The sequence below is a fragment of the Cryptomeria japonica genome, chromosome 8 (genome assembly GCF_030272615.1).
Source record: "Cryptomeria japonica chromosome 8, Sugi_1.0, whole genome shotgun sequence".
Classification (NCBI taxonomy): Eukaryota; Viridiplantae; Streptophyta; class Pinopsida; order Cupressales; family Cupressaceae; genus Cryptomeria; species Cryptomeria japonica.
The window spans coordinates 347,649,267-347,673,789 of record NC_081412.1 but is presented as its reverse complement, the minus strand read 5'-3'; the positions used below and the strand labels follow the sequence as shown (position 1 = coordinate 347,673,789).

General features: G+C 36.0%; 1 protein-coding gene across 1 annotated transcript in view; it reads right to left on the bottom strand.

Moving 5' to 3' along the window:
• The window catches only part of LOC131045321 (serine/threonine protein phosphatase 2A regulatory subunit B''beta), a 90,535-nt gene extending 67,217 nt beyond the window's left edge, over positions 1-23,318 (bottom strand). Inside the window, exons 1-4 of the mRNA XM_057978897.2 lie at positions 22,985-23,318; positions 20,876-21,127; positions 20,595-20,700; positions 20,408-20,507 (exon numbers count right to left, since the gene is read on the bottom strand). Coding sequence (XP_057834880.1) covers positions 20,408-20,507; positions 20,595-20,700; positions 20,876-21,127; positions 22,985-23,146 — 620 coding nt within the window. The 5' untranslated portion in view covers positions 23,147-23,318. The remainder of the gene's footprint in view (positions 1-20,407; positions 20,508-20,594; positions 20,701-20,875; positions 21,128-22,984) is intronic.
• Between the last annotated feature and the right edge of the window lie 1,205 nt (positions 23,319-24,523).

Sequence of the window (24,523 nt, the reverse complement as noted above, 5' to 3'; positions counted from 1 at the left end):
TAAATTTTTTTCATTTATGCTATGGTATATTATTTTTGTGTACGGGGGCTAAACATCGAGGAAGCCCCTATTGCATACTAGATTGGCCTGCAAAAGTCTGATGCAAAACAAACAAGCATGCTTCACTCATTTCATCTATTATCTAACAATCCACAATGTCATGTGTTGAATCATTGCAAATCTTCCACAATATAGAAACTTTGATATACTTCACCTTTTCAATTAATGGGCATTGCTTGGTCTCACCATTGGCTTCACATGCAATGGTCAATGCTTTCACATTCCTTCTTGGACAAGAAATCTTAGAATGCCTCTCTTCTTGGCATTAGATACACCAGAGTTCAAGTTGACTCTACACTACATCTGTGGATAAATTTTGCAACTATGTAGCCATATTCATGATCTATGCCTCTAAAAATGGGTTTACTCTTCCATCAAAACTTCCAAGTACCTCCATGTGTGATGTAGCTTCTAGCACTTCACTTTGATCCATATAAGTCTTCTAAGACAAACCTTCAATATGGAGCTAGTGACCCTCAAACTATGTATGTTGCATTGGGTGCAGTTCATACAGCAACATGGACACAAATTCCTTGAATCAAGCATCGTAAATTCACAAACTCTCAAACCACTACTACTTGATCTCCTTTAAACCAATATACTCTACTCAAATTTTGGGATATTAAATTCCTTAATGAAGGCATCCTTTAGTTGCTTGTAGTCAATTACTAGCTGTCATAATTCTAGTACCAAGTATGAGCACCATCACACAAGGTAGTCACAAACTAACTTGACTTCAATTCAAGTGCAGTCACTTGGCTCTCTGCAAGATTTCACACATGTGAAAATATTTTGAAGCATTTTCGATCCCTCAATATTCCAACAACTCCATTGACACCTCATGTTCTGCACTGGTAGTAGTTGTTGAACTAATGGGGGAACATAGGTTAACTTGGAATTCAGAGCATTTGATATTGGAATATTATGTGCAAGATTGCTTATAGTCAAAACCTGTGTTGTATGAGCCATTTGCAGATGAATTATTGTGGTATCCAGTTGTGCATGATGTTGGGTAAATCAACTTAAGCGTACACTTACCATGGTGCTAACTCCAATAATCCCATTACTCAATCCTCAACAAATGTTATCAGACTCGCCATTGCTCTTGCAATGTTATTAATTTGCCCACTAACATTTGATCCAGATTGTAAACCAAACACTTTGCACATAACTTGAACAAGAACTTCCTTGGCTCATAAGAAACTAACTTCCTCTGACCCATGTGCTAAAGGTAAATCCCAAAATAGCAAAGTTCATATCAGCTAAACCTTCATTAAATGCCAAACTTGTGAGTGTTTTGCTTAGCTTTTCAGCAAAAAAGCATACTACTACTGCCATCCATTATCAAAGAACTTGACTCTACCAATTTAGACAATACAATTTATTCTAAAACAAAAACATTTTCCTTCAGCAAACTCAAATAGGTTCATTACTTAGTGCTCAACTTTTTGTGGTGAAATTTGCTTGCAATCATCTACTTTGTTCAAGTGGCACTTGGCATTGTGTTGTGCAGCTTTTTGTCTCTCTTCCAACCAACTTTCATTGATTTGATCCCCTAAACCCATATAAAATGTCTTCTTACCTTCTTCTATTACTGGATCTCCACTTATCACACTAGTATTAACAAAGAAATTTCCCCCCTTTTCTAGGGCATTCATGATTTCCTCCAAGTCAGATACTGTCCTTCTGTTGGGATCCCATCTCTACTAAACCTATTGATCTTCTTCCTCTACACTTGGTCAATCTTTTTCCCTATTCATTTGAGGTTCATGATCAGCTTCTAACATTAATCAAGAATGGAAATCATACCAAGGCTCTTCCTTCCACATGGTTCTTAACACAAGTGAGATTAGTCAATCCTCATAATCTCAATTCAATCAACCATTAACTTCTTAATCCAAAAGGGAACAGCATTCACAAATTTACCCCATGGCTCTCTTAGAAATAGAAACTCTGTTTCCTCGTGACATAACTATATAGACAACACAAATTATAACAAATACCCATGCAGAATTCCCTCACACCAATTTTCCAAAACTTTATACAACAGATCATAAATCTCCCTTGCTAACCACACTTTAGCTTCATTTCACCATTATAAATATACTTTTGAGCAAACCGGATAGATTCTTGATCAAGCAACCTTTCAACTTGTTCCAAGGTAAGACAATCGTTACACTACAAACTCCATTTAACTAAATTTGACACCTGCTTCACCAATTTTGGACAGATTTCCTAATGACAACAAACATGAAGCATACTCAACCCTATTGTGCAAATACTGTAAATTGAATAAAATTTACTTGAAATTTGGACAAAGGTTGCTCATAGTTACTCCAATACTTAGACTACCTAACAAAGATCACCGGAATTTCCCCAAGTTCATTAAATACTTGACAAACCGTAGCAACCATTTGCTACAATTAACCACCTAGGGAAACATTTGAGAAATTTAAACACATTCTTACTGGTTTTACATATACAACCAAATTGAATATTTTCAACAAACGTATCATGAATTGCTATGGAATCAAATTCTTGACTCATTTAACTTCAAGTTTACAACAAAGATTATAGTTTTGACTCACCATACTCACAAAAGGCATACTTGAGCAAAGCTCTTCAAAACTTACCAACACCACAAATAAAATGTGGCATTAGGTCCTGAGTGGGTAAGTTCAAACCAGACCCAACAAGGGAAACTCCAGCCCTATGCAGATTAACAGCTACCTAACAACAAGAGACACCACACCAGTTTATCACTCAAGCCCAAGACAGACTTGAGAGCCCACCCTAGGCATAGCAGCTCCCTAAAATTGCTTACTCTGGTCCCAATTGTTAAATGATGTCACACTAAAGGTCAGTTGTTGGTATACTAGAATCTGTGGATTGAACAAACTTAACCATTTCATTAAGATTCTAATGTTAAGTGAAAGCATTGAGAATTATCAGCATTCCCACTACATCACATCAAAATATAATTGTAGCACAGATGACTTGAACCGATCATTGCTTGCATTCATTTTGAAAGTGTTTTATACATTTGATAATCATTGCGTGATTCTATGCAGTATGCATAGAAGTACACACAAGTAACCTATTCTATTCTTAATTTCTTTTTGCCTGCTCTTTTCCACCACCCTCTTTTCCTAGCTGTTCTTTTCTTTATCTATATGTCTTTATTTTTTATATAGCATTTTTGCCTTTGATTTACTTGGTCATTATTTATCCTTCAATCAACTGTCAAGATTGGTTCTCATATGCCAGGTTCGGGTCGATCCTCCTCATTCTTTGACAGTTGTCCTGCCACATGACTTGCAATGTGACCCATGTGTGGCCTATTCATCAATCCCTCAATGACATCTTTCTCTTTGCTTGAGATTTTGTGACACTTCCAACATGGATGTCAAACCTACACACAAACTTTCCAGTTGCCAATAATATCTTGGTCAACAGTGGCGAACAAATGGAATGTGATATTTATTTGATATATAATATTTGCTTTTTTCTTATCCTACTCATTCTATATATGTATGATTTTTGCTCTTTTGAATTTTTATTTGTTTGATTTACGGGAGGGATACAACCTAGATATCATACTCAAAAGGTTGGACAAAGCTCAAGGGAGTACCAGGGCCAAATTTGGATCTAAGTATTTTTCAGGGCTCTATCCATATCATATTAAGATGAATTATATTATATGTATTGGCATCATGTATGCAGATAAGCATATCTGAAAGGTGGTGTATGCTATGTCACGGTTGAAGACAGTTCATCTCAAGACAACAACTCAGTTTTCTCCGCCTTAGCTCAAGCTAGCTAGCAATGTTCAATGGCCATTTTGAAGCTTCCTGTCATATCCCTGCCCAAGATTAGGGCTTATTATAAGAGCAGAATACACAGCAATAAAACTAGCAAATTGCATCTTAGATAAATGCCTAGGTGGCTAATATATACAAGGACCACCCTATAAAAATAATAAATCTTGGCCATAACCATTTAAGGAAAGCCGACCTAATTAAGGACAATAATTTCTGTAAGGAGAGCCGACCTGATTAAGAAGAGATCAGCGACCAAGCAAAGAATAATTATATATTTAAAGGGGCAACAAGGAACACAACTGAAGAAGCATCGAGGCTCTTAAAGAGCAGATCAATTCTAGAAGTCGGGTATAAGAGATCAGATCAGCAGTCTTCAATATAGAAATCAGTCCAGATCTGAACCATATTAATCAGTGGTAAATAATACTCTAGTTCTGGTGGATCTCAACCAGGATCTATCTTGTTCAACAATTTAATTTAGAAAATAATCTCTAATTCTATTTCATCCCTTGCTTGGCTTGGAATTGTATTTTAGGGCAAAAACTCGGGCATTAACAAAATAAGACATTACAAGTGGTATCAAAGCATGTTCCTGCCAGCCTAAGAGACGTACAACTATTAATGCAACTTAGTCAAAGGGCTTTGAGGGCTCTAGAAAGGGAAAAGAGGAAAACTACAATAAGAAAGGACAACACAAGAGAAGAACAAATGGAACAAGAATTTAGGGCCTTTATGGAATAATAAGCCAAAGCCTTAGAAAACATAAACGTCACCTTAAGTACTCTTAGCCCTAACCCCAAGAATGAGAGGGATGACACTCCTAGCCAATCTAAAAGTGACAATAAAGCCACCATAGGATCAACCCCAAGAACAATTGGGCCTCCCTTCTTAGTTAGGGAGGAATCATCAAGGGGAAATGGGGAGAGTAATGCACCCAATATGAATGAACTCGCTAAGGCATATGCAAGACTTGACCCCGAAGTCAAGAGAAGCATCCCATTCATAGTGTATTATGAGGCGGAGGCAATAAGTAACCATAGAAAGGAAAGGATTCAACATAATCAGGACTTACAACACAAAGTTGGAAAATTGTCCATCCCAAATTTTGATGGGTCAGGAAAAATCACGGCCATGCATGGATCTAAAAATTGGAAACCTACTTGACCCTTAACCCCATGTTAGAGGAAGATGCAATCACATTCACCATATTTCATCTAGAAGGGTTGGCACATGATTGGTGGCACCATGGCCTAATCACCCAATGCCATCGTAGCATTAAGACCTATGATGCCTTCAAGAAAAAACTCATTGAAAGGTTCGACCAAAAACACCACCAAAGACGCTTCAAAGAACTAACAAGAATAAGGCAAAGGGGAACCCTTGAGGACTACATAGCATAATTTCAAAGAACTACGTAGCATAATTTCAAAGACTAGCAATTGCGGTTCCCAAAATATCTGAGAGACTCACTTACCTATTCATAGAAGGATTCTCCAATACACTCCATGGCCTAGTAAGTGCCTTCGACCCTACCACACTCCAAAAAGCAATCCTAAAAGCGACTTGACTTGGTGCCACCCAAGCAAGGGAAAAAGGATACTCTAAACACACAACATCAAAAGACAAAACCTGCTATATTAAGGAAAGGCTAAAAAGACCTCAAATCTACTCTAGACAAAAAATGCATATTTTTGGACTTCGTGAATTTGTACCGCTATTGTTTATACCAAGCTCTAAAACTTCAACAAAGACATAGCAAGTAAAGAACAGCAACCATCTAGCATAAACTACAATGCACAAACATGAAGATACTATACTCTACAATGTTCAATACTAGAATTGCTTTGAACAAAGGATCCAATGTTATGGTTTATTGACAGAATAGAGATTATAAATTGCACCTTGCATTAAACCTGCACTTAGCAACCATAGAGGAAAACAATGTAGAAGGAAATGCCAGCGTTGTAAGGTGCTTGGCATTTAATGACTATGTCACACTACTGTCGCCTGGAAGCAAGCAGCGATAATATCCTTCTCCACATGCATGATAGTCTTCCCCAATGGAAGTCGCACTATACTTAAAATTCACAATATAGTCCAAAAGGTCCACACTTATATAGAATCGATACTCCAACCTCCTATCAAAAGTCTTTGTCCAGCCTGCAATCTTTAATTTTTGGAATACTGTTGTGCTTGAGAAAAGAAACTCTTGTTGCTGAAAACATGAACTACAATCCCTAGACTCAATGAATTTGAATTTGCTCGCAGGGCTTTGTGTCACATCTACTGGGTTGTGTAATGGACTTCTGCAAAGGTATTAGGTGTTGTGTCCATGTACACCAGATAGACACGTTCACTGTTTGATATTTACAACGATAGTTCATTACCCTTCTATTATTTGCTCCAACCTTATGATCCAAGACAAATAATCTCCACCGCTATGACGTCCCAAAATAAGATATTTATTCTTTAGGCAATATTTCTAACGTTCGGTCCTACGGCAATAATGAAACAGGATTCAAAACTTAGACAAATAAGCTTTATTTGGAATGGTTCTTATGGAATATCTCCGCAATATTTCACAAGCCACGATTTTATAATAATCATTGCAAACATTTTAAAGAGGCGTTAACAACAATATTAATTTTCAAAAAAAATGCCCTTTTTTCCTTGTAACAATAATACTTGACAAAATATCTATTTTTTCTCTGAATCAAATACTAATCATTGCAAATTTGTCTCCAATGGAGACTTCACAAATTTGGCATGGATGTAGACTCCATCACAAATCCACCCCTTGGAAGAACTAGGTTTTTGTCCAGCCCTTCTGTCAAACTCCTGAAGGTTTTTGTCTCCAGAAATCATAAGTCGTTTATCAAATTCAAGAATACCTTTGCCACAACCCCAAGACCTCCTTATAAAGCCTTCCAAGAAGTATCTAGAAGATAGGCCAACTTGGAGAAATATATTTAATAAAGTGACAATAATATTTTATTATTTTATTATTATTAAATTAATTAATATTAAGTCATCATTTAAATATTTTATTTATTTTTGACAACTTAATAAAAATCAATTTAATTAATTTTCACTTTAAAAATCAGGAACATTACAATCCTCCCAGCCCAAATATTGCTTGTCCTCAAGCAATTCTCTATTGCACCAGCAGGATCCCAAACTAACCATATGAACAATATCACATCACTCTATTGCTCCACTCTAATGCTGTCAATAGTGCTGAATTCTGCAACTTTGTTATCCAGAATCCCACTACCAAGCTGATGGACTGATCCCAAATCATCACACTCTCGTATCCATGAAAAGTGGAGGGATAGAAGTCTCTTATCCTACCACCAACGCCCAATGTCCATATAAATTTGTATGAGTTCCCAAGGATGTGAACAATGATCATCCTAAGGGCATAATCAGACATGACAATATACGATATGCTCCTGTTGTAATTGAGGACAGCAGCAATTCGACTGAGAATCTCACACCAAGTGAAACAACAAGTACCTCCAATGACAATGGATGATGGGAATGCATCAATAAGCCAACCTCCAATAAAAGAAAGACGATACAATCCTCTCCATCTCCTCCAATCAGCAGCTGTCCCTAAAATCTTTGTGGCTTCAGCTTGCCATGTACCAAGGTTCAGCGGAAACTTATTCACTCCAAGTAAACACTTTCCATCATGAAGAACATTGATTATGTACACTTCATTCCTTGAAAATTGAATGGCTCCATACTCTAATAATGTATCATGAGGTAGAAGTGTAAAAATAACTTCTCCAAGAGTGTCCACATGCTTAAGCAAAGCTAAATCTCTAATGCCCCCATCCATGTACACTCCTTCATAGGCTGGTCCAGAAAATGTAAGCTCTACCATGTGAGTCTCACAAAGAGATAACTCCTCAAATTTTCCATGCATGACCAAAAGCCTAACCAAATTACTTATGCCTCCCTCTACATGTGTAGGTATAACACAAGTGGCTAATCCACCAAGTGTATGCTCAGCTATCCCATCTTCCTCTATGACTTGAACCTTCAATGGATTCACTAAAAGAAGTAACTCCTGGTCCCGATGATGTATACAAACAGGAATCTCTGAAACATACCTCTTTCCATGTCCACACAATTCCAAATGTTCCTCTTGTAAGTGCTGTCTTGCTTGGGCAGTCAACCACTTGGCCTTCCTATCTCTTTGTAATGTAACTTGTGACTTGTTTACATCCTTCAAGGTCTGAAGTACAAAATCATAAACCTTGTGGCTTGAATCTTCAATGCATTCCTCACACAAAATTCGAGTGCCCATATTGGGAGACTCCTCAATACCATCATCCTTATGTGAAGTAGCTGCTTTCTCATGATTATGCAAAGGTAAGGGACTGCTGTTGCCAAGCAAAAAATCAGAATGGCAATCGTACCTTTCCATAGTGTCCTCAAGAGCCTCAAACACTCCTTCCTTCTTTGTGGACAGTTCTTTATCAAGTGCTGCTCCAAGAAATGTCTCTAATTGAAAATCACATGCTTCAGGCTTGATTCGAGCCTCCATCCTCTTGGCTGTCATGTTCATAGGTGTGCCATTGATTTTTGTTGTCCCAAAGTGTGTGCCGCACCAAAAACCACCCTCCTCAGGGTTGTCAATTGTCCCAACTGCAGTGCTGCTGTCAACAATCAGAAAATCAGAACTTTTTGAGTTTAAGGTAGCATCACGTTCAGTCAAGAAATCACCTTCTTCAAGACGAGATGTCAAAAAACAAGGAGATCTCTTCCATTCTGAATCAAGGATAATTTTTTCCCCAATTACACCACTATCATCCTTATATGGCCCACAAGAAGTATAAATAATCTTCTCTCCTTTGATCATAGTTTGAACCTTTATTGCAACTTCTTCACTGAGAGGTTGCTCCTCAACAAAGGCTGCTCCAAAAGAAGCATCCAACTGAAAATTACATGGATCTTCTTCATGGTTGCAAACTAAATCCTCTTCTCTATGAAGATCCTCTACCCCCTCTACTATTTTATTATTTTCCTCTTCCTTAGGTGTGGGTACAAGAGATGATTCTCCTTCAAGGCCTTTGTGTCTCCCTTGAGCCCTCCAACAATAATCTGCCATCATTTTATGAGTAAAGTAAGTTAGGGTTGCAAAAATCATATCCTCATTTACCTTCAATTGACCGTTTAAACGATCTAACTCATGGGGCCTATTATCTTCATACAACTTTTCCGATTAGTCTAGATAATAATGCCTCTTCAAATCAGCTTCCTTCATGACATCTTCTCCACAATATCCATGTCTGGAAGTTTGGTCACCATCATGCTCAGTCAAGGGATCACCATCATAATAGTAAGTAGAATCATCATGCTCTTTTTCAACTGCTGATACAAAATCAGATTGTGAGCAACCTGAATTTTAACTTTCACCCCATACTTATCAAACCACTCTTGGATGTCCTCAATGCAAGGCTCGTGAGATAACAAAGGACTGCTGGTCAAATTCAGAAAATTAGAATCATGTTCACGTCTCTTCAAAGTGTCTTCATTGTCCTTTATTGCATCTTCTTCCAACATAGGTTGCTTCTTCATAAGTGCTGGTTTATGAGAGGTCTCCAGCTGAAAGACACACATTCTCCCAAATGTCTTAGCTATCATTAAAATGATCCATAACTGCACCTCCTTAGCTGCTATGTTTTTTGCCTTCAAGCAACTCCATGGTGAAGTATCTGTGACGAACCAAACATTATCAAACTGAACAACCTTCTTGTTAGGCAATTTCTTAGTCTCTACAATCAGCTCTCTAAGACAAAATGCCTCATATGATCTTAACAAGTATTCCTCCAATGTAATCATGTGTGCAAAACAAGGGAAATCAATCTTACTCTGGGCTGAACATTGGATTGATTCTTGCTTGTCCAAATCTGCATATGGTTGAAGTGAACTTGTGAACAAGGCTTCACCCTCCTTGGGGCTTCCATGTGTTTGGTTAGGAATCCAAACTTCTAGACATGCTGACTGAATTTTGTCCTTTCCATGATCAATTGTGGGCTACAAATCACCGACAAGTGATTCTTCTTTCTTCACTATCCTATCTTCAATAATGGCTTCTGAGTTTTCTTCTTCCAAGAATGTTTCTACTAGCTTCAGCTCTTCACTCTTCTTATTCATTTCAATTTCTCCATCCAACTTGTCGCTAAGACAATACTCTGCTTCATCATACTTGGAATCTTTTGATTTTGATTTAGGATTCAATTCTTCTTTCATTTTTCTTATGTCGTATTTGTCAAAAGATTCCTTAGCCTTCACCTCCTCAGGTTCACTTAAATATTCATCAAAAATTATAATAACCTCCTCATTCACGGGTATTGCAATCCTTGTCAAACTTTGATACTCTTGAAATGTTAGTAGATCCTTCATACTTTGATATCTGTTATACCATTCGTTCATTTTCCCTTTCTTCCATTTCTGTAATCATCCTTAGCATCCCACAGGCTGGCAGAATTTTGGCTCCGATACAATTGAAAAGACCCCAAATCTGCTCTAGACAAAAAATGCTTATTTCTGGACTCAATGAATATGTACCACTGCTGCTTGTACCAGGACTGATATACTTATTTCCTCTAAAACTTAAACAAAGATATAGCAAGTGAATGAACAGCAACCATCTAGCATAAACTATAATGCACAAACATGAAGATGCTATGCTCTACAATGTTCAATACTGGAATTGCTTTCAACAAAGGATCCAATGTTACAGTTTATTTACAGAACACAGTTTAAAAATTGCACCTTGTGTTGGACCTGCACTTAGAATCCATAGAGGAAAACGATGTAGAAGGAAATGTCTGCATTGTAAGGCGCTTGGCATTTAATGGCTATGTCACACAACTCCCGCCTGGAAGCAAGCAGCGATATTATCCTTCTCCGCATGCATGATAGTCTTCTCCGGTGGAAGTCACACTATACTTTGAACTCACGATACAGTCCAAAAGCTCCACACTTATATGGAATCGATACTCCAACCACCTGTCAAAGGAGTCTGTCCCACCTGCAATCTTTAATTTCTGGAATACTATTGTGCTTGCCGGAAGCAACTCTTGTCACTGAAAACATGAACTATAATCCTTGGACTCAATGAAGCCAATTCAGCTCACAGGGCTTTGTGTCGCATCTACCAGGCTGTGTAATGAACCTCTGCGAAGGTATTAGGAGTTGTGTCCATGTATGCCAGACAGATACGATTCACTGTTTGATAATTACGGCGATAGTTCATTGCCCTTCTATTATACATTCCAACCTTATGACCCGAGCCAAATAATCTCCACCGCTATGAAGTTCCAAAATATGAAATTTATTCTTTAGGCAATATTTCTAATGTTCAGCTCTACAGCAATAATGAAACGAGATTCGAAACTTAGACAAATAAGCTTTATTTGGAATGGCTCTTATGCATTATCTCCACAATATTTCACAAGCCCCGTTTTTAAAATAATCATCGTAAATATTTTAAAGAGCGGTTAACAACAATATTAATTTTCAGAAACAATGCCCTTCTTTCCTTGTAACAATAATAACAAAATATCTATTGTTTCTCTGAATCAAATACTAATCATTGCAAATTTGTCTCCAATGGAGACTTTACAAATTTGGTATAGATGTAGACTTTGTCACGAATCCACTCCTTGGATGAACTAGGTTTTCGTCCAGCTCTTCTGTCAAACTCCTGAAGGTTTATGTCTCCAAAAATCTTAAGTCGTTGATTTATCAAATTCAAGCATACCTTTGCCACAACCCAAGGACCTCCTTATAAAGCCCTCTAGGAAGTATCTAGAGGATAGGTCGACTTGGAGAAATATATTTAATAAAGTGACATAATAATATTTTATTATTATTAAATTAATTAATATTAAGTCGTCATTTAAATATTTTATTTATTTCTGACAACTTAATAAAAATCAATTTAATTAATTGTCACTTTAAAAATCGAGAACATTATTAAGGTATAAGAGAGACTTTATTTCTAGAGATGACCATGATAACTTTAGAAAAAAAGAATGCTTCCAATGCAAGGAAAAAAGGGGACCTCGGCATATTTGTGAGCCAGACAAGGGTAAAGAGAAAAAGGTGCGCTACAAATGCAAAGATGAATGGAGGCACAGACACATCTGTAATCCAAAGTACCTTAAGCAAAAAAACTTGTGTTTCAAATGTAAAGAAAGATGGGAGCGAGGGCAAAAATGTGGGGAGAGAAGCCAAGCCCATAATATTGAAGCAATATCCTGTTATTTTTAGTATTTTCAGATTGAATAAAACTCAGAAAATCAGAATTAGTTTAAACTAGGTTAATTAATTTATTGTTTTCCAGACTTAAGCATAGTAAAGGAAATGAAATGCAAAAGGACAAAGCACAGTTACCCTGGGAAAACCTCCTAGGAGGAAAAAACCCAGCCAAAGGATCCTCAGATCTGATTATGATTTTGAATTCAACTGAACATTACACACTTATCTGGAGTATAGAGGTTGCAGTCACAAGGAAGAAGAGATAGAAGTCTTCACAATTAGTTTGCTAATGAAGATTATGATTTGCAGTCCTCCTCATCGGATTTTTCTTTGTGTAGCAAGGGTAGCAGCACCTTTCAAGTAGCTCACAGTCCTTCAATGGAGTTCTCTATATTTTGGAGATGGTCTGCTGCCTTTGATGAAGTTCGCTGTCTCCAATTAGAGATCTGCTGCTATCTAATGAAGTTCGCTGTCTCCTATTTAGAGATCTACTGCCATCTAGTGAAGTTCGCTGTTGCCAACTGCCTTGATATGAATTTCGCTTTCACCGAATATATTTTGCATCTACTTAAAACTGAATAATGATAATGAGAAGTATATGCTATATTTATAGGAGTCATATTACTTCTTAATCATGTCGGCCTTCTTTGCAATTGAACATTTAATTATTTTAATTCCTTTTAAGTGAATTGGATAGGGTCGGCCCTATCAAGGAGGCGAGTTGGGTTTGGATGTAGCGTGGAAGCCTTTTAGGTGTGAGCCAAGAGGTATTGGGCCTGCCCCTATATGATGGAGGCGGATTCCAATGTTGCCCAAGGCAATTGGAATCCGCCAGCCCTAATTACAAACAACATATCCAATAAAGAAACAAGAGATAAAGAAGAACGGTGGTAAGATGATGGGAAACAACTATAGGATTCCTCATTAGGTACACCACCTCATATGAAATGGCGGAAGGCTACATGAGGCCAAGAGGGATGGTATATCCGCTCTTGGGCTTAGGGTAGAGGATCTCTTGGGTACCCTATCATGCCTCCTTTTCTTAACCCTTTATGGTTGAACACCATTAATGAAATTAGATATATGAATATCATATGATTGAGATAATGTTCCTTACCCTCGTTGGAGGAAATTGAGTTAGGGAGATGAAGTTTACCCCTCCCCACCCAAACCAAGTTAGATTGTCCCAAGAGATGGATCTTTACCTAGTTGGATGTTCCTACCTCAAGTGGGCTAAGTGATGAGTTAATTACCCTAAGAGATGGATCTAATCTTGGTTGGACGTTCCTGCCTCTTGTGGGCTAAGTGATGAATTGATTACCCCAAGAGATGGATTTGGTCGTGGTTGGGCGTTCCTACCTCTTTTGGGCTAAGTGAGAAACTGATTACCCAAGAGATGGATCTAGTCCTACTTGGGCATTCCTGCCTCGTGTGGTCTAAGTGATGAATTCATTACCCCAAGAGATAGATCCGGTCCTGGTTGGACGTTATTGCCTCTTGTTATTGCCTCTTGTTGTGGCAACAAGGAACACAACTGAAGAAGCATCAAGGCTCTTAAAGAGCACATCAATTCTAGAAGTCAGGCATAAGAGATTAGATCAGCAGTCTTTAATATAGAAATCAGTCCAGATCTGAACCATATTAATCACTAGTCAATAATACTCTAGTTTTGGTGGATCTCAACTGGGATCTATCTTGGTCAACAATTTAAATTGATAAACGATATCTCTAATTCTATTTCATCCCCTATGTTACATACCACTTGTGCCCTAGTTGTTTATATGTTGTGATTACGCCATGTTATATGTGTGCCCTAGTTGTTTATGCTGTATTTGCAAGATGTTTAATCGTGCCCTAGACGTTTCATGTTTTCAATTGATTGAATGTGCCCTAGATGTTCATGTTTTAACTGAATGATGATGCCCTGGATGTTTATGCATAATTGAATGATGTTAATTGCGCTTAGAACAATGAATTAATGACTCATAATTGTTAGATTGATGCTTTGATAGTTAACATTATGACATTAAGATGTTTTACTTTTGTTAATGATATTTTGAAAATATCAGGATTATGACAAGATTTTTGAGCTAACCGGTTGAACTGGCCAAGTGTGTGCAGGCAGGAGTTCGTCGTCCTCCGAGAAGGGAGGGGAAGTATCATCAGGTCGAGAGGTAAGGAGAGGGAAAACTCATGCCATTTGGAAACCCTAACCGTGAGTCAAGTTGTCTCATGATTGACCATGTTATTTCGTCAGCCTAACGCGTCAAGTAACCCTAATTGGTCTATTTAGAGGTTTTAGGGTTTCACGACTTTAAGTCATCGATGATTTTCCAAGTTAGTTGGTTATTATTATTAATTTTATTATTATTATTATTCTTAATTATTAAATTAAAAAAATTGCATTGGCCGATTTTATTATGGTTAATTTAAATTATAGCTTAGTATATTAAAAAGGGAGGGCTTTAATATTAATCACACTTAAGCCGCTAAAGTTTACAGTGCCATTTAACAAAGGTATCGATTTTATATAAACCTATGCTTATCTCGATGTCATATTAAAAATTCTCATCGGGTAAAATATAAATGAATCCTCGGCACATATTTTATTGATATTGAGATTCATTTTTAAGGGAAATGAATAAATCATGTGTATGTAATTGATCCTTCTAGAAGAGTCGGGAAGGAAGCCATTTTGGCGTGACTCTTACCTTCGCTAAGAAGAAACGGAGGCAGGGATTTTTGTGTGACTTGTCTACCTTTCCCGTGAAGGAATCATGCATGCATTTGGCGTGAATTTTAGGGCAAAAAGAGAGGTTAATCGATATCGTGAAGCATATAGGCATTTTGTTTGGAAGGGCAATACATATTATTATTCACAGGAGTTTTGGAGGATTTTTAGCTCTGCATTTTTCTTCCTTCGGGGATTTTGGTCTGCAAAAATATTAGAGCTCTGCATTTTGTTTACTACGGTGCTCTTCATTTTATAACGTTGCAACCTTACTAGCGGCTAGGCTTGGTGAAAACTTGTTTGGCATTGCTCAATCTGTAAGGGAAGGCACAGCAACTCATTGCTCTCTATCACCAGGTCATGTGCTTCATTTCTAAAGCTGAAAGGAATAATTTACGTTCTCTGTTCTTGCCTTAGTCACCTTAAATTTGGGAAGGAAGAAACGTTCGTCTTTGTATTCTGCATTTGTCTAATGAATTGCTGCAATTCATAGAGTTTTCAAAAGGGTTAATGATAAAGAAACCCTTCCTTTCTTTTTTAGTGAACATTTGTGTTAACAAGCTGAGTTTCATATATGAAGAAATATATTTATTTGCACGAAATGATAATACACAGCCATGTTGTGTATACACAACAAGGTTGTGCATATACAGTATGACTGTGCATACTTAGAATGGCTGAGAATTGAATTTTCTAGACTAGAAATGAATACATATGTATAGTGCCTTGAAATGTATGGCCATGTTGTTTTCTTTCTTTTGACAAAAGGAACTTATATACGTTGTGTAGTATCACAGTATGGCTGTGAGTGCAATCTTGACAGATGTGAATCATAAAACTCAGGGCCTAATATTGTATGATTATGAGGAATTCTTGATAGTTAGAAATATATAAAACTCTTCGTTTATAGTAAACAACTGAGAGTAACATTTTATCAAAAGATAAATATTACATACTGAGTAAGTACAGTATGGCTGTGTACTTACAGCATGGCTGTTCTTCCACAGTATGGAAGACCTTTAGTTTTTGATGGTTGGGAGAAATAACCAACAGCAGGGTTATAACCTAAAAATGGGAGTGTAGCTGTAAGTATATGCAGAATAATACCACTCAGATTAGAGGGTTTGCATAACAAAAAGACTTCTATTATGAAGAAATTACCTTCTTAATTTGAGCTGTCTCAGAATGATCCATATCTGAAAAATATAACAGCAGTGAGGCTAATCATTCAATCTGAGATTATACTTCTCTAGCATGTGTTGGAACTAAAACACTAGCTTAGGAAGAAAAATGGATATGTGTCAAACAGCAGTGACCATAATGCGGTTAGCATTTCAATTTTTTTTTAAAAAGAACATTCCAACATTGCAATGACAGCAGAGTCATGTCATGCAGGATGTACATTCAAGAACTTAAAGAATGTATGGGCAGCTAGCGGCTCATAAGCCATTTACCTTCCTGATCTAGGGGGTTAGTTATTTCCCTAATACTTCATGCAGTAATTTATGAGAAAGATTACTCAAAAACCTCTAATTAGAATTAGTGCTGATAACAAAAATCATGTAAACTATTGTATGGCCAAGAGTCTCTATATGAGTACAAATATGGTCAACCATAAGTTAAATCTTACTTGTTTCTAGACCTATATCCTAGAACCTTAAGTTGAAGCCGAAAAGGGTGGAACTGACGTCACACTTAAGTGTGATCGCATCCATTGAAAACCTTGGCCAAGGTGGTGCTCTTACTATGAGCGTCAGTCAATTCTATAGTCCAGATACACACCCTAATCAGAGGTCATACTAGTTAGGGGTATCCTGTAGTGTATGACCGACTAGGGAACCGTGTAGGATTATACACCAAACCTCAGATGGCATGAGTTCAACTTCCCATTACCTCCCTGCGAAAGGTCGGGCCAATCCAATTAGATATGGCACAGGGGACTAGTAAGTCCGTGGTTGGGCGAAAAAGCACCCTCATGATACTTTCCCTCCTCATTGATCAATTGATAAAGTTATGACAGTTTAGAATATTGGCATCAGAAGAAATGTATTTTCTAAACCTCTCTTTTCAATTTAATAAAAATGTTTAAATTTACATTTGTATCTTCTATTCATACTTGCTTATTGCTCAGATCTTTGTTTAATTCATGTTTCAGTTAAAACCTAATTTTATTTCAGTATTTAATGTTAAAAAAAAATATAGTGTTTCTTTCGTTTCTGTTAAAAGTTGCAAGTTGTAGTTTATTTTGCTTTATTTCGTTTTAGCATGTTACACCTTGCTTGGCTTGGAATTGTGATTTTAGGGCAAAAACTAGGGCATTAACAAAAAGGGACATTACACTTCCTTATCTTTTAGAGCATATTTTTTCAGAATATCTCAGCAACAGAATGTTTGAGGCTTCATACTAATGAAAATGCACTTCCTACTCAACAAGGAAACCATTACAATGCATTCATATTGTTCATATTCAAAGTTTCAAATTCAAATACCATAATTAGAATTTAACATCGGCCTAACGCTTTAAAATGATGGCATGAACATTTTTCTCATTTGCCAAGGCCACGAAAGGTCCAGAAACCAAATTTTAATTGAGATAACTTGAAAAATGTCATAGCATTATCCTTACTCTTATGTTTGATTAAGAGTGTAAGGTATAAAAAAGATACAGCCTAGATACTATACTAGAAAGACTGGATCCACAAGATTACCAGGGCCAAATTTGGATCTAAGCAATATTCAGGGCTGTATCGAGATCATATTCGAGGTGTATTATATACCTAATGGTGTTCTGCATGCAGTTATGCATATCTGAGACAGGGTGTATTCCATATCAGAGTTGAAGATAGTTCATCTCAAGACAACAACTGTCAGTTTCTCCACCTTAGCACAAGCGGGTTGACGATGTTCGATGCCATTCTGAAGCTACTGTAGCTTTCACTTTTTCAGAGCACATTTTTCAAAATATCTCAGCATTCAGCAATAGAATGTTGAAGCTTTATATCCATGACAATGGGCTTCTTACTCAACCAGAAGATAGTTACAATGATTCATAATGTTCATATTCAAAGTTTCAAATTCAAATCCATAATTCGAATCCAACATTGGCTTAAAGCTTTAAGGTGATGGCATGAACATTTTTCTTACTTGGCAAGGCCACGCAAAGTTGAGGACCCAAACTTTACTGGAGGTAACTTTAAAAATGTTAGGGCATTGTCCTTAGTCCTACAGTTAAAACTTAAGAGTGTAATACCAGAGATATGATCCATGATGATATATTTAAAATCAAAAAACTACATTATGCTGTGTGACAACAATTGGCCCAAAAAAGGCAACTGGGCACAACTTGGAGACTCCATATGCAAACAATAATACATTTCCCAGTAATGATAACTTAAGTGCTCATCAAATATAATTTTGTGTCCAAATACCATGGAGAGTTAATGTAGCTAAACCTGTAACATACCATGCACTATTTAACCTACAGTATCCATTCAATTATGTGAAATTGAAATGAAACAAAAGCAATAGAGAGGCCGTTTATATCAAATGCATTGGCTCTTTTAACACTAAAAGGATTACAAAGGATGGAAGTATTTTGTAATCTCATTCTGTTGGTCAAGTAGTCTTGTCTAAAGACAATTGCTAACCATCCGAAGGAAGAACTTTATTAAATCTTGTAATCACATGCTAAGTTTTATTGACCAGTACCACATATAGCAATTAAAGTATCAAATTGGCAATTGTATTGTTTAGGTATTGCGGCATAAATTAATCATGTCATCAAATTGTAAATAAGATAAGACAAGACACTACCTTTTCGTGAAAGTAATTGAGGACTTGTGAAACAGAACATGATATTGACACCAATTTCATAGAAAATTGGAACAAAATAAATATTTTCTAACCTAGGTAATCAACTTTCGTATTCAAACAGTGGATCAAGTGACAATCTGATGTAATGAAATCAGGATTTCATGCAAATATATGATATTTTATTGACCCTTACCATTGCTTGTTTTCAAACTTAATTTATGATGGGTTAACTTTACATTATAGTTATTCAACATATCAGCTCAAACTCTCCATCATTTTATATCAATTTGTTTCTCTTTGTATCTTGAATACCTATCATTTGTGTAGCTTGTAACCATGTATTACATCCCAATCGCCAGAATATATTGATTTGTTGTTCAAAGACTACGTTGTAAGAGATGCATGAAGATGTGGACCAACTATATAAGATCTTTGCATCAATTAGGATGCTTTTATTTGGTTAAATATGTACAGGGTTTTACATATTATAATTTATGGGATATGAACACCCTTACCAGAAATCATCATACTAATCCTAACCAACTGTTAATCAAACATGTCCTACGCTTCTTCATATTCAGGCTTATTTCATAAGCTTAAAATAAAGAGAATTCAAATTGTTCTTTGAACGAAAAGGTTTTTCATTTGTGCTTGGCCTGCACCAGTGATTAAAATGCACAGCTGCTACAATATTGGTTGGAAGAGGGATACAACTTCAAAAGTTCAAACATGTAGGAAGATCCAAAACTCTTAAATGAAAGCTTTGAAAAGAAAAAATATCAAGATTACTATTTATAGCGGATTTTTATGCAAACTTACAATTAAGCAAAGAGAAACAAAGAATGAGAATCTCACAAAAGCTATGGACCTGAAAGGTGACGGGAGCTTTTGGGCAATGTTAATAATAAGTTGCAACAGCTTCAATAGATTCTTCAATGCAATGAAAACAAAGAAAGCTCCATTGACGGTAATAAAGAAAGCTCCATCAATACAAATTTAAGCAGCAACCCTTTACAAAATGGAATTATGCCATGAAAACAGGTGGAAAGTAGAATTTTCCCTTACAGCTTAGGGGAAGTACATTTATAAAGAGAAGATTAGTTCAAGGGAAGCAGTCCATCCAAACATGAGAAAAACAAGTAATTTGCATAACAGACAGAAAATCAGAATCAAATTAGGAGTGCATATGAAGAATAAACTGTTGCTATGATAGAAAGAACAAACATTTTTTAATAGGAATTTGATGTTTTCTCCCCAAATCATTACCAAAGTCTAGAATACAAACAGGGTATTTTCAACTTTAATGCTAATGTTACAAATAACATAGAAGAAGAACATCATTGCATAATCCTCCTAATTTCATCCTTTGTGCAGAAGATGAATTCTTGACATGTGCATAGTCATAGTTCAGGTGCAATGCAACATACAACATCAAATAGATATCAGTTTCTTGAGTTCAAAGAAGTTAAAGCTGGCAATTTTTATTGGAATCGGACAGCAGTATTTTCAATGGAAATAACATTTATAAAATCCTATGTTTTCAAAATCTAAGGAAGATTGTCCTCCACAGTTGTGACTTAATGATTCCATAGAGACTAAGACAAAGAAAGTCATAGCAACTAGCATTTAGGATGAAATAATCCATATCATGTATGCCCAAATATCCTATTGTTTAATTTATTGGTCAAAAATATTGTCATACCTTGTCACCACTCCTGTATCATCCACGTCAATCTTTTTGAAAAGCATACTCGAAAAGAATGAAGGTAGCTTGCAAATTTCCTTTGTCACAGCTTTAAAGTCTGTAGTAGAAATCTTACCATCAACAATATAAACTAGCACTGACGTCATAAAAGTAACATACAATTGAAATTATGTTTTTTTCAGACCTTCTACTCGTAAGCCATCCATGTGTCCGAAAAAAAGCTGATCAATTCTTGCCAAATATTGTTCTGCCAGTTCCTTTGGAAGTGGTGGACCATTGTGAAAGTAAAACTGTGGATAAAGCTAATAAGTCATTAAACTATAGCAAGATGCATGTTTCTTCATGAATTATATATTTGAATGCAAACTAGACTGATTTTTTTTACATACCAAATTGCATGTGCTATGATCTAATGGAATCAGAAGCTGTAAAGCAGCTAAGAAAAATTCGGAAAGTAACAACTACCGGTGGGATGACTTCTTTCACAGGTTCACTGGAAAATTTCAGAGGAGATCCAAGAGAACTAGGTCCTGCTCCATGTCGTCTCATGACTGACCGTGGGGAACCAGAAACACTTCTTGGCGAAAGTGGAGGTGCACTGCCAGATGGAAACATATTTGGCAATACAGAATTATTTGAACCTGTATTTGCATTGTAGGAACTCCCTGCAACACTCAGAGTACTGCCTGCTTTTGCTTCTTCAAGTAATGAAGTTACCTTAAGGACATAAAAAAACAGATTATATTAAAATATGACTACATAGGAACTCCCTGCAACACTCAAAGGGCTTCCTGCTTTTGCTTCTTTGATTAATGACATTACCCTTATATTAACAACATAGAAAGAGAGATTATATTAAAATAAGAAAGGCAAGGAAATCAAGTGGATGTTTAGATCATTACCAAACTAATCCTCCCAGACACAAGAGAAGCAAACTCTATATTTCCAGGCATGCTGAAGGTAACACACTAAATGGCAACAAATATTTTCCAAACATAGAATAGCATTTGGCAAGTGTGACTCCTAATACAATATTTGGATAAGATTCTATTAACTGCTGATTGCTTTGCATTATGAATTCCACACACCTTTTGAAAATAGATGTTCAAGAAGTAGCCAAAGGTTTGATTAGCTGCGGGAAGAGCAGTGGATGAGATCAAGCAAGAGTGTAAATGCACATTTATAGAATCAAGAAGATATCAGCATTAGTCCCAATACACTGACGGTCCATTTATCAGATAGCATAAAAGGTTGTCTCTGATATAATGTCAGAGACTTTTCACTACAGATCCATCTCCAATTAGATCTCACACGCACCAAGGGGTGTCTAAAACATTTTTAAGTATCGATCAACAACCATGTAGGTAGAAGAATATGGGGATTGACACCTCAAATATTTTGAATGCTTTTTGTCACATGTAAGATCCAAGTTTAAAATAGATACGCATATAATTTTTGAATTAAGAAATAGAACTAAAGATAAAATGTAGAGAAGAAAAATCTCCGCTTTCCAATTTTACAATGAAAGAAGAAACATGGGACGCGGAATAGAAAAAAGATAGATGAACAACAATGATAATCAAAGAAATAAAATTATATATAAACCTTCCAATTACAATGAAAAAGGCAACATACAACATGCAAGGAAAAGAAGACAAATGAGCAATACTGAAAGAACCCTCCCACTCTCTGTCTCATGCTGATGAAGCATGATAAACTACACTTGTGTCTGTCAACTCGTACATTCATTTTCAATTTGAACAAAAGCAAGTGAAGTAAACCATCTTAAAAAAGGCCACCGGGACTGTTCATTTTATGTAAAATTGAACATTTAGCTTAGAGAGGTAGTTACAATAGTGGTTAGAAAAAAAGAATTGGAAGGAATTGCTTATACAGATATACAGATGATCATCTATCATCTCTTTCATTCAAATTTCAAGATTATATGTTTAAACTAGTTTTCATTATGAAATTCGAAGAGAATAATTCTTGATTCCGGTTCCCATTGGCAGGCATCTCGCACCATGACATGAAGTTTCCCCAAACCAGCTGACCGCTGATGAGTAGTGTCAAAATTACTCCAGAATGTGAAACTTTTCCAAGAGACATTCTCTTTGCAAAACTATAAGGTTCGATATGATAATTATACAAGCATGAACTGAGCTTCAGTTTGGATAAATAATACAATTGTAATACAGACGTGTACATGCCAACAACAAAGTTGCTAACATTACTTGGCCTGGCCAAGAGATCGAAGAACAATTTCGTCCATTTTCTTCAAGAAGTATGCTCGAAACAGAAAGGCATAAGGAAGAACCTTGCCTGGAGCCAATTTGATTCCAAAGCATTGGGAAAGGTTTACTATTACTGTTTTCTGGAGACTATTGTGGGACAACTTATAATGGGCATGATCACCAGATTTGTTTTGACTGATATGAATGCCAATAAAAAATTTCCTTTAACCTAAGCAAGGAAGAGTTGTGATTGTGAGTGCATGAATCAAATGCTAAATAATTTTGGTGGCAATATATAGAGCAAGGAACGAATAAGAAAAAAATGGCGAAGAGAGCGTACGAGTTTGACGGTGTCGGGAAGGGAGAGCCACTGCGAAAAGAGGTGATCGATGTGAGCTTTGTATGGATTGCCCTTGAGCGCTCCACCTCCACCTACCCCTCCCGGCTGCATTATCATCATCTCCTGCAACTGCAACACATCCCAATCCACGCAGACATCCATGTTTACCAATTAACTTCGATTCAAGCAAGCCTCGATTTCCTCCTCAAATATAATTCCGCATTTGGCTAAAACAATTCCGCAGGCTGTACGCGCTCCTGATTTGTATCACTGGTCTTCTTTTACTAGGGTTAATGAAACAGTTGACCTCACGGTTAAGGCATGAATTTGTTCGGGAATGAAACACCCCACACGCTCGATTTAATTGAGTAATTAAATAGTTAGTAATTATTAGTACATGTAAATTATGTTGAGATAGAAAGTTGTAAATGATAAAATTATAGTTAGGCTATGATTTTATGGAAGAGGGTTACATAAGAGAAAAAAAAATCATGGGTGATGATGAGAAAATTTAAAAGTTTTGTGTAATTATATGGTTTAATAAATTTTATAGGATAAATCAATTATTTATATAATTATATTTTTTTATGATGTTGGTGGAAAATTTTCAATTTCATTTTTATTGTTAAAAAGTAGGGGCTATTATTTATAGGATAAGGTTCAAATTTATTTTGTAGCATTTTTTTTATCATGAACATATTTATTCATGATTTCATTTCTTGAAATTGCATGCATCAAACCATGTTTTTATAGTTGTTTGTCTTTTTATAGATTTAAATTCTATAATTTGAAGATGATTGATGATTGGATTTAAAATTTTGAAAATTGATCTACAATGTTAAGTTTGTGATAGAATTCTAGCAAAGATTAAACTAATGTTGGACTAGGTCATGCCTCTAATCTAGTCCAAGGATGCTTTTTGTCATACAATCAAGTCCATCTATTGTAAATTTATCTTCTATTTATAGACACCAAAAATTGACCTCTTCCTCATCATCATTTCTCATCATTATTTCTTTAGAAATAATTAAATAGTTTTTAATTATTTAAGTGTTTAATTAATTATCCTTTTCTTTTAGTGTTAAATAAATAATTTTATCATCCTCACTATTTAATTATTTAATTAATTTATCATTTATATACATTTACTTTATCATAATTAAATAATTATTGTAATTATTGAATTAGCTAACACTCTTCTATAGATGAATGAATTATTTGATTTATTCAATTAGTCATCTTCTCTTATTCTTCTCAAAATAAATAAAATATCTATTTTATTTATTTATCCTTATGCACCTCAAAATTAAAGAATTTTAATTATTTAATTTCATCTACAATCCAACCACTTGTCTCTTCTTCGCTTCCATTAATTCTCCACTTCCTCCCACTCCCTCTTCCATCTTTAGCCTCCACTTTCTCCTACGTGATCTTGATCATCGATCTACTCTAAGCTAAATTCAAACTAGACCATTGATCTTTCTCCTTCCATTTACATATATTCAGATATTTTCCTCTATCATTTCTTTAACCACAACA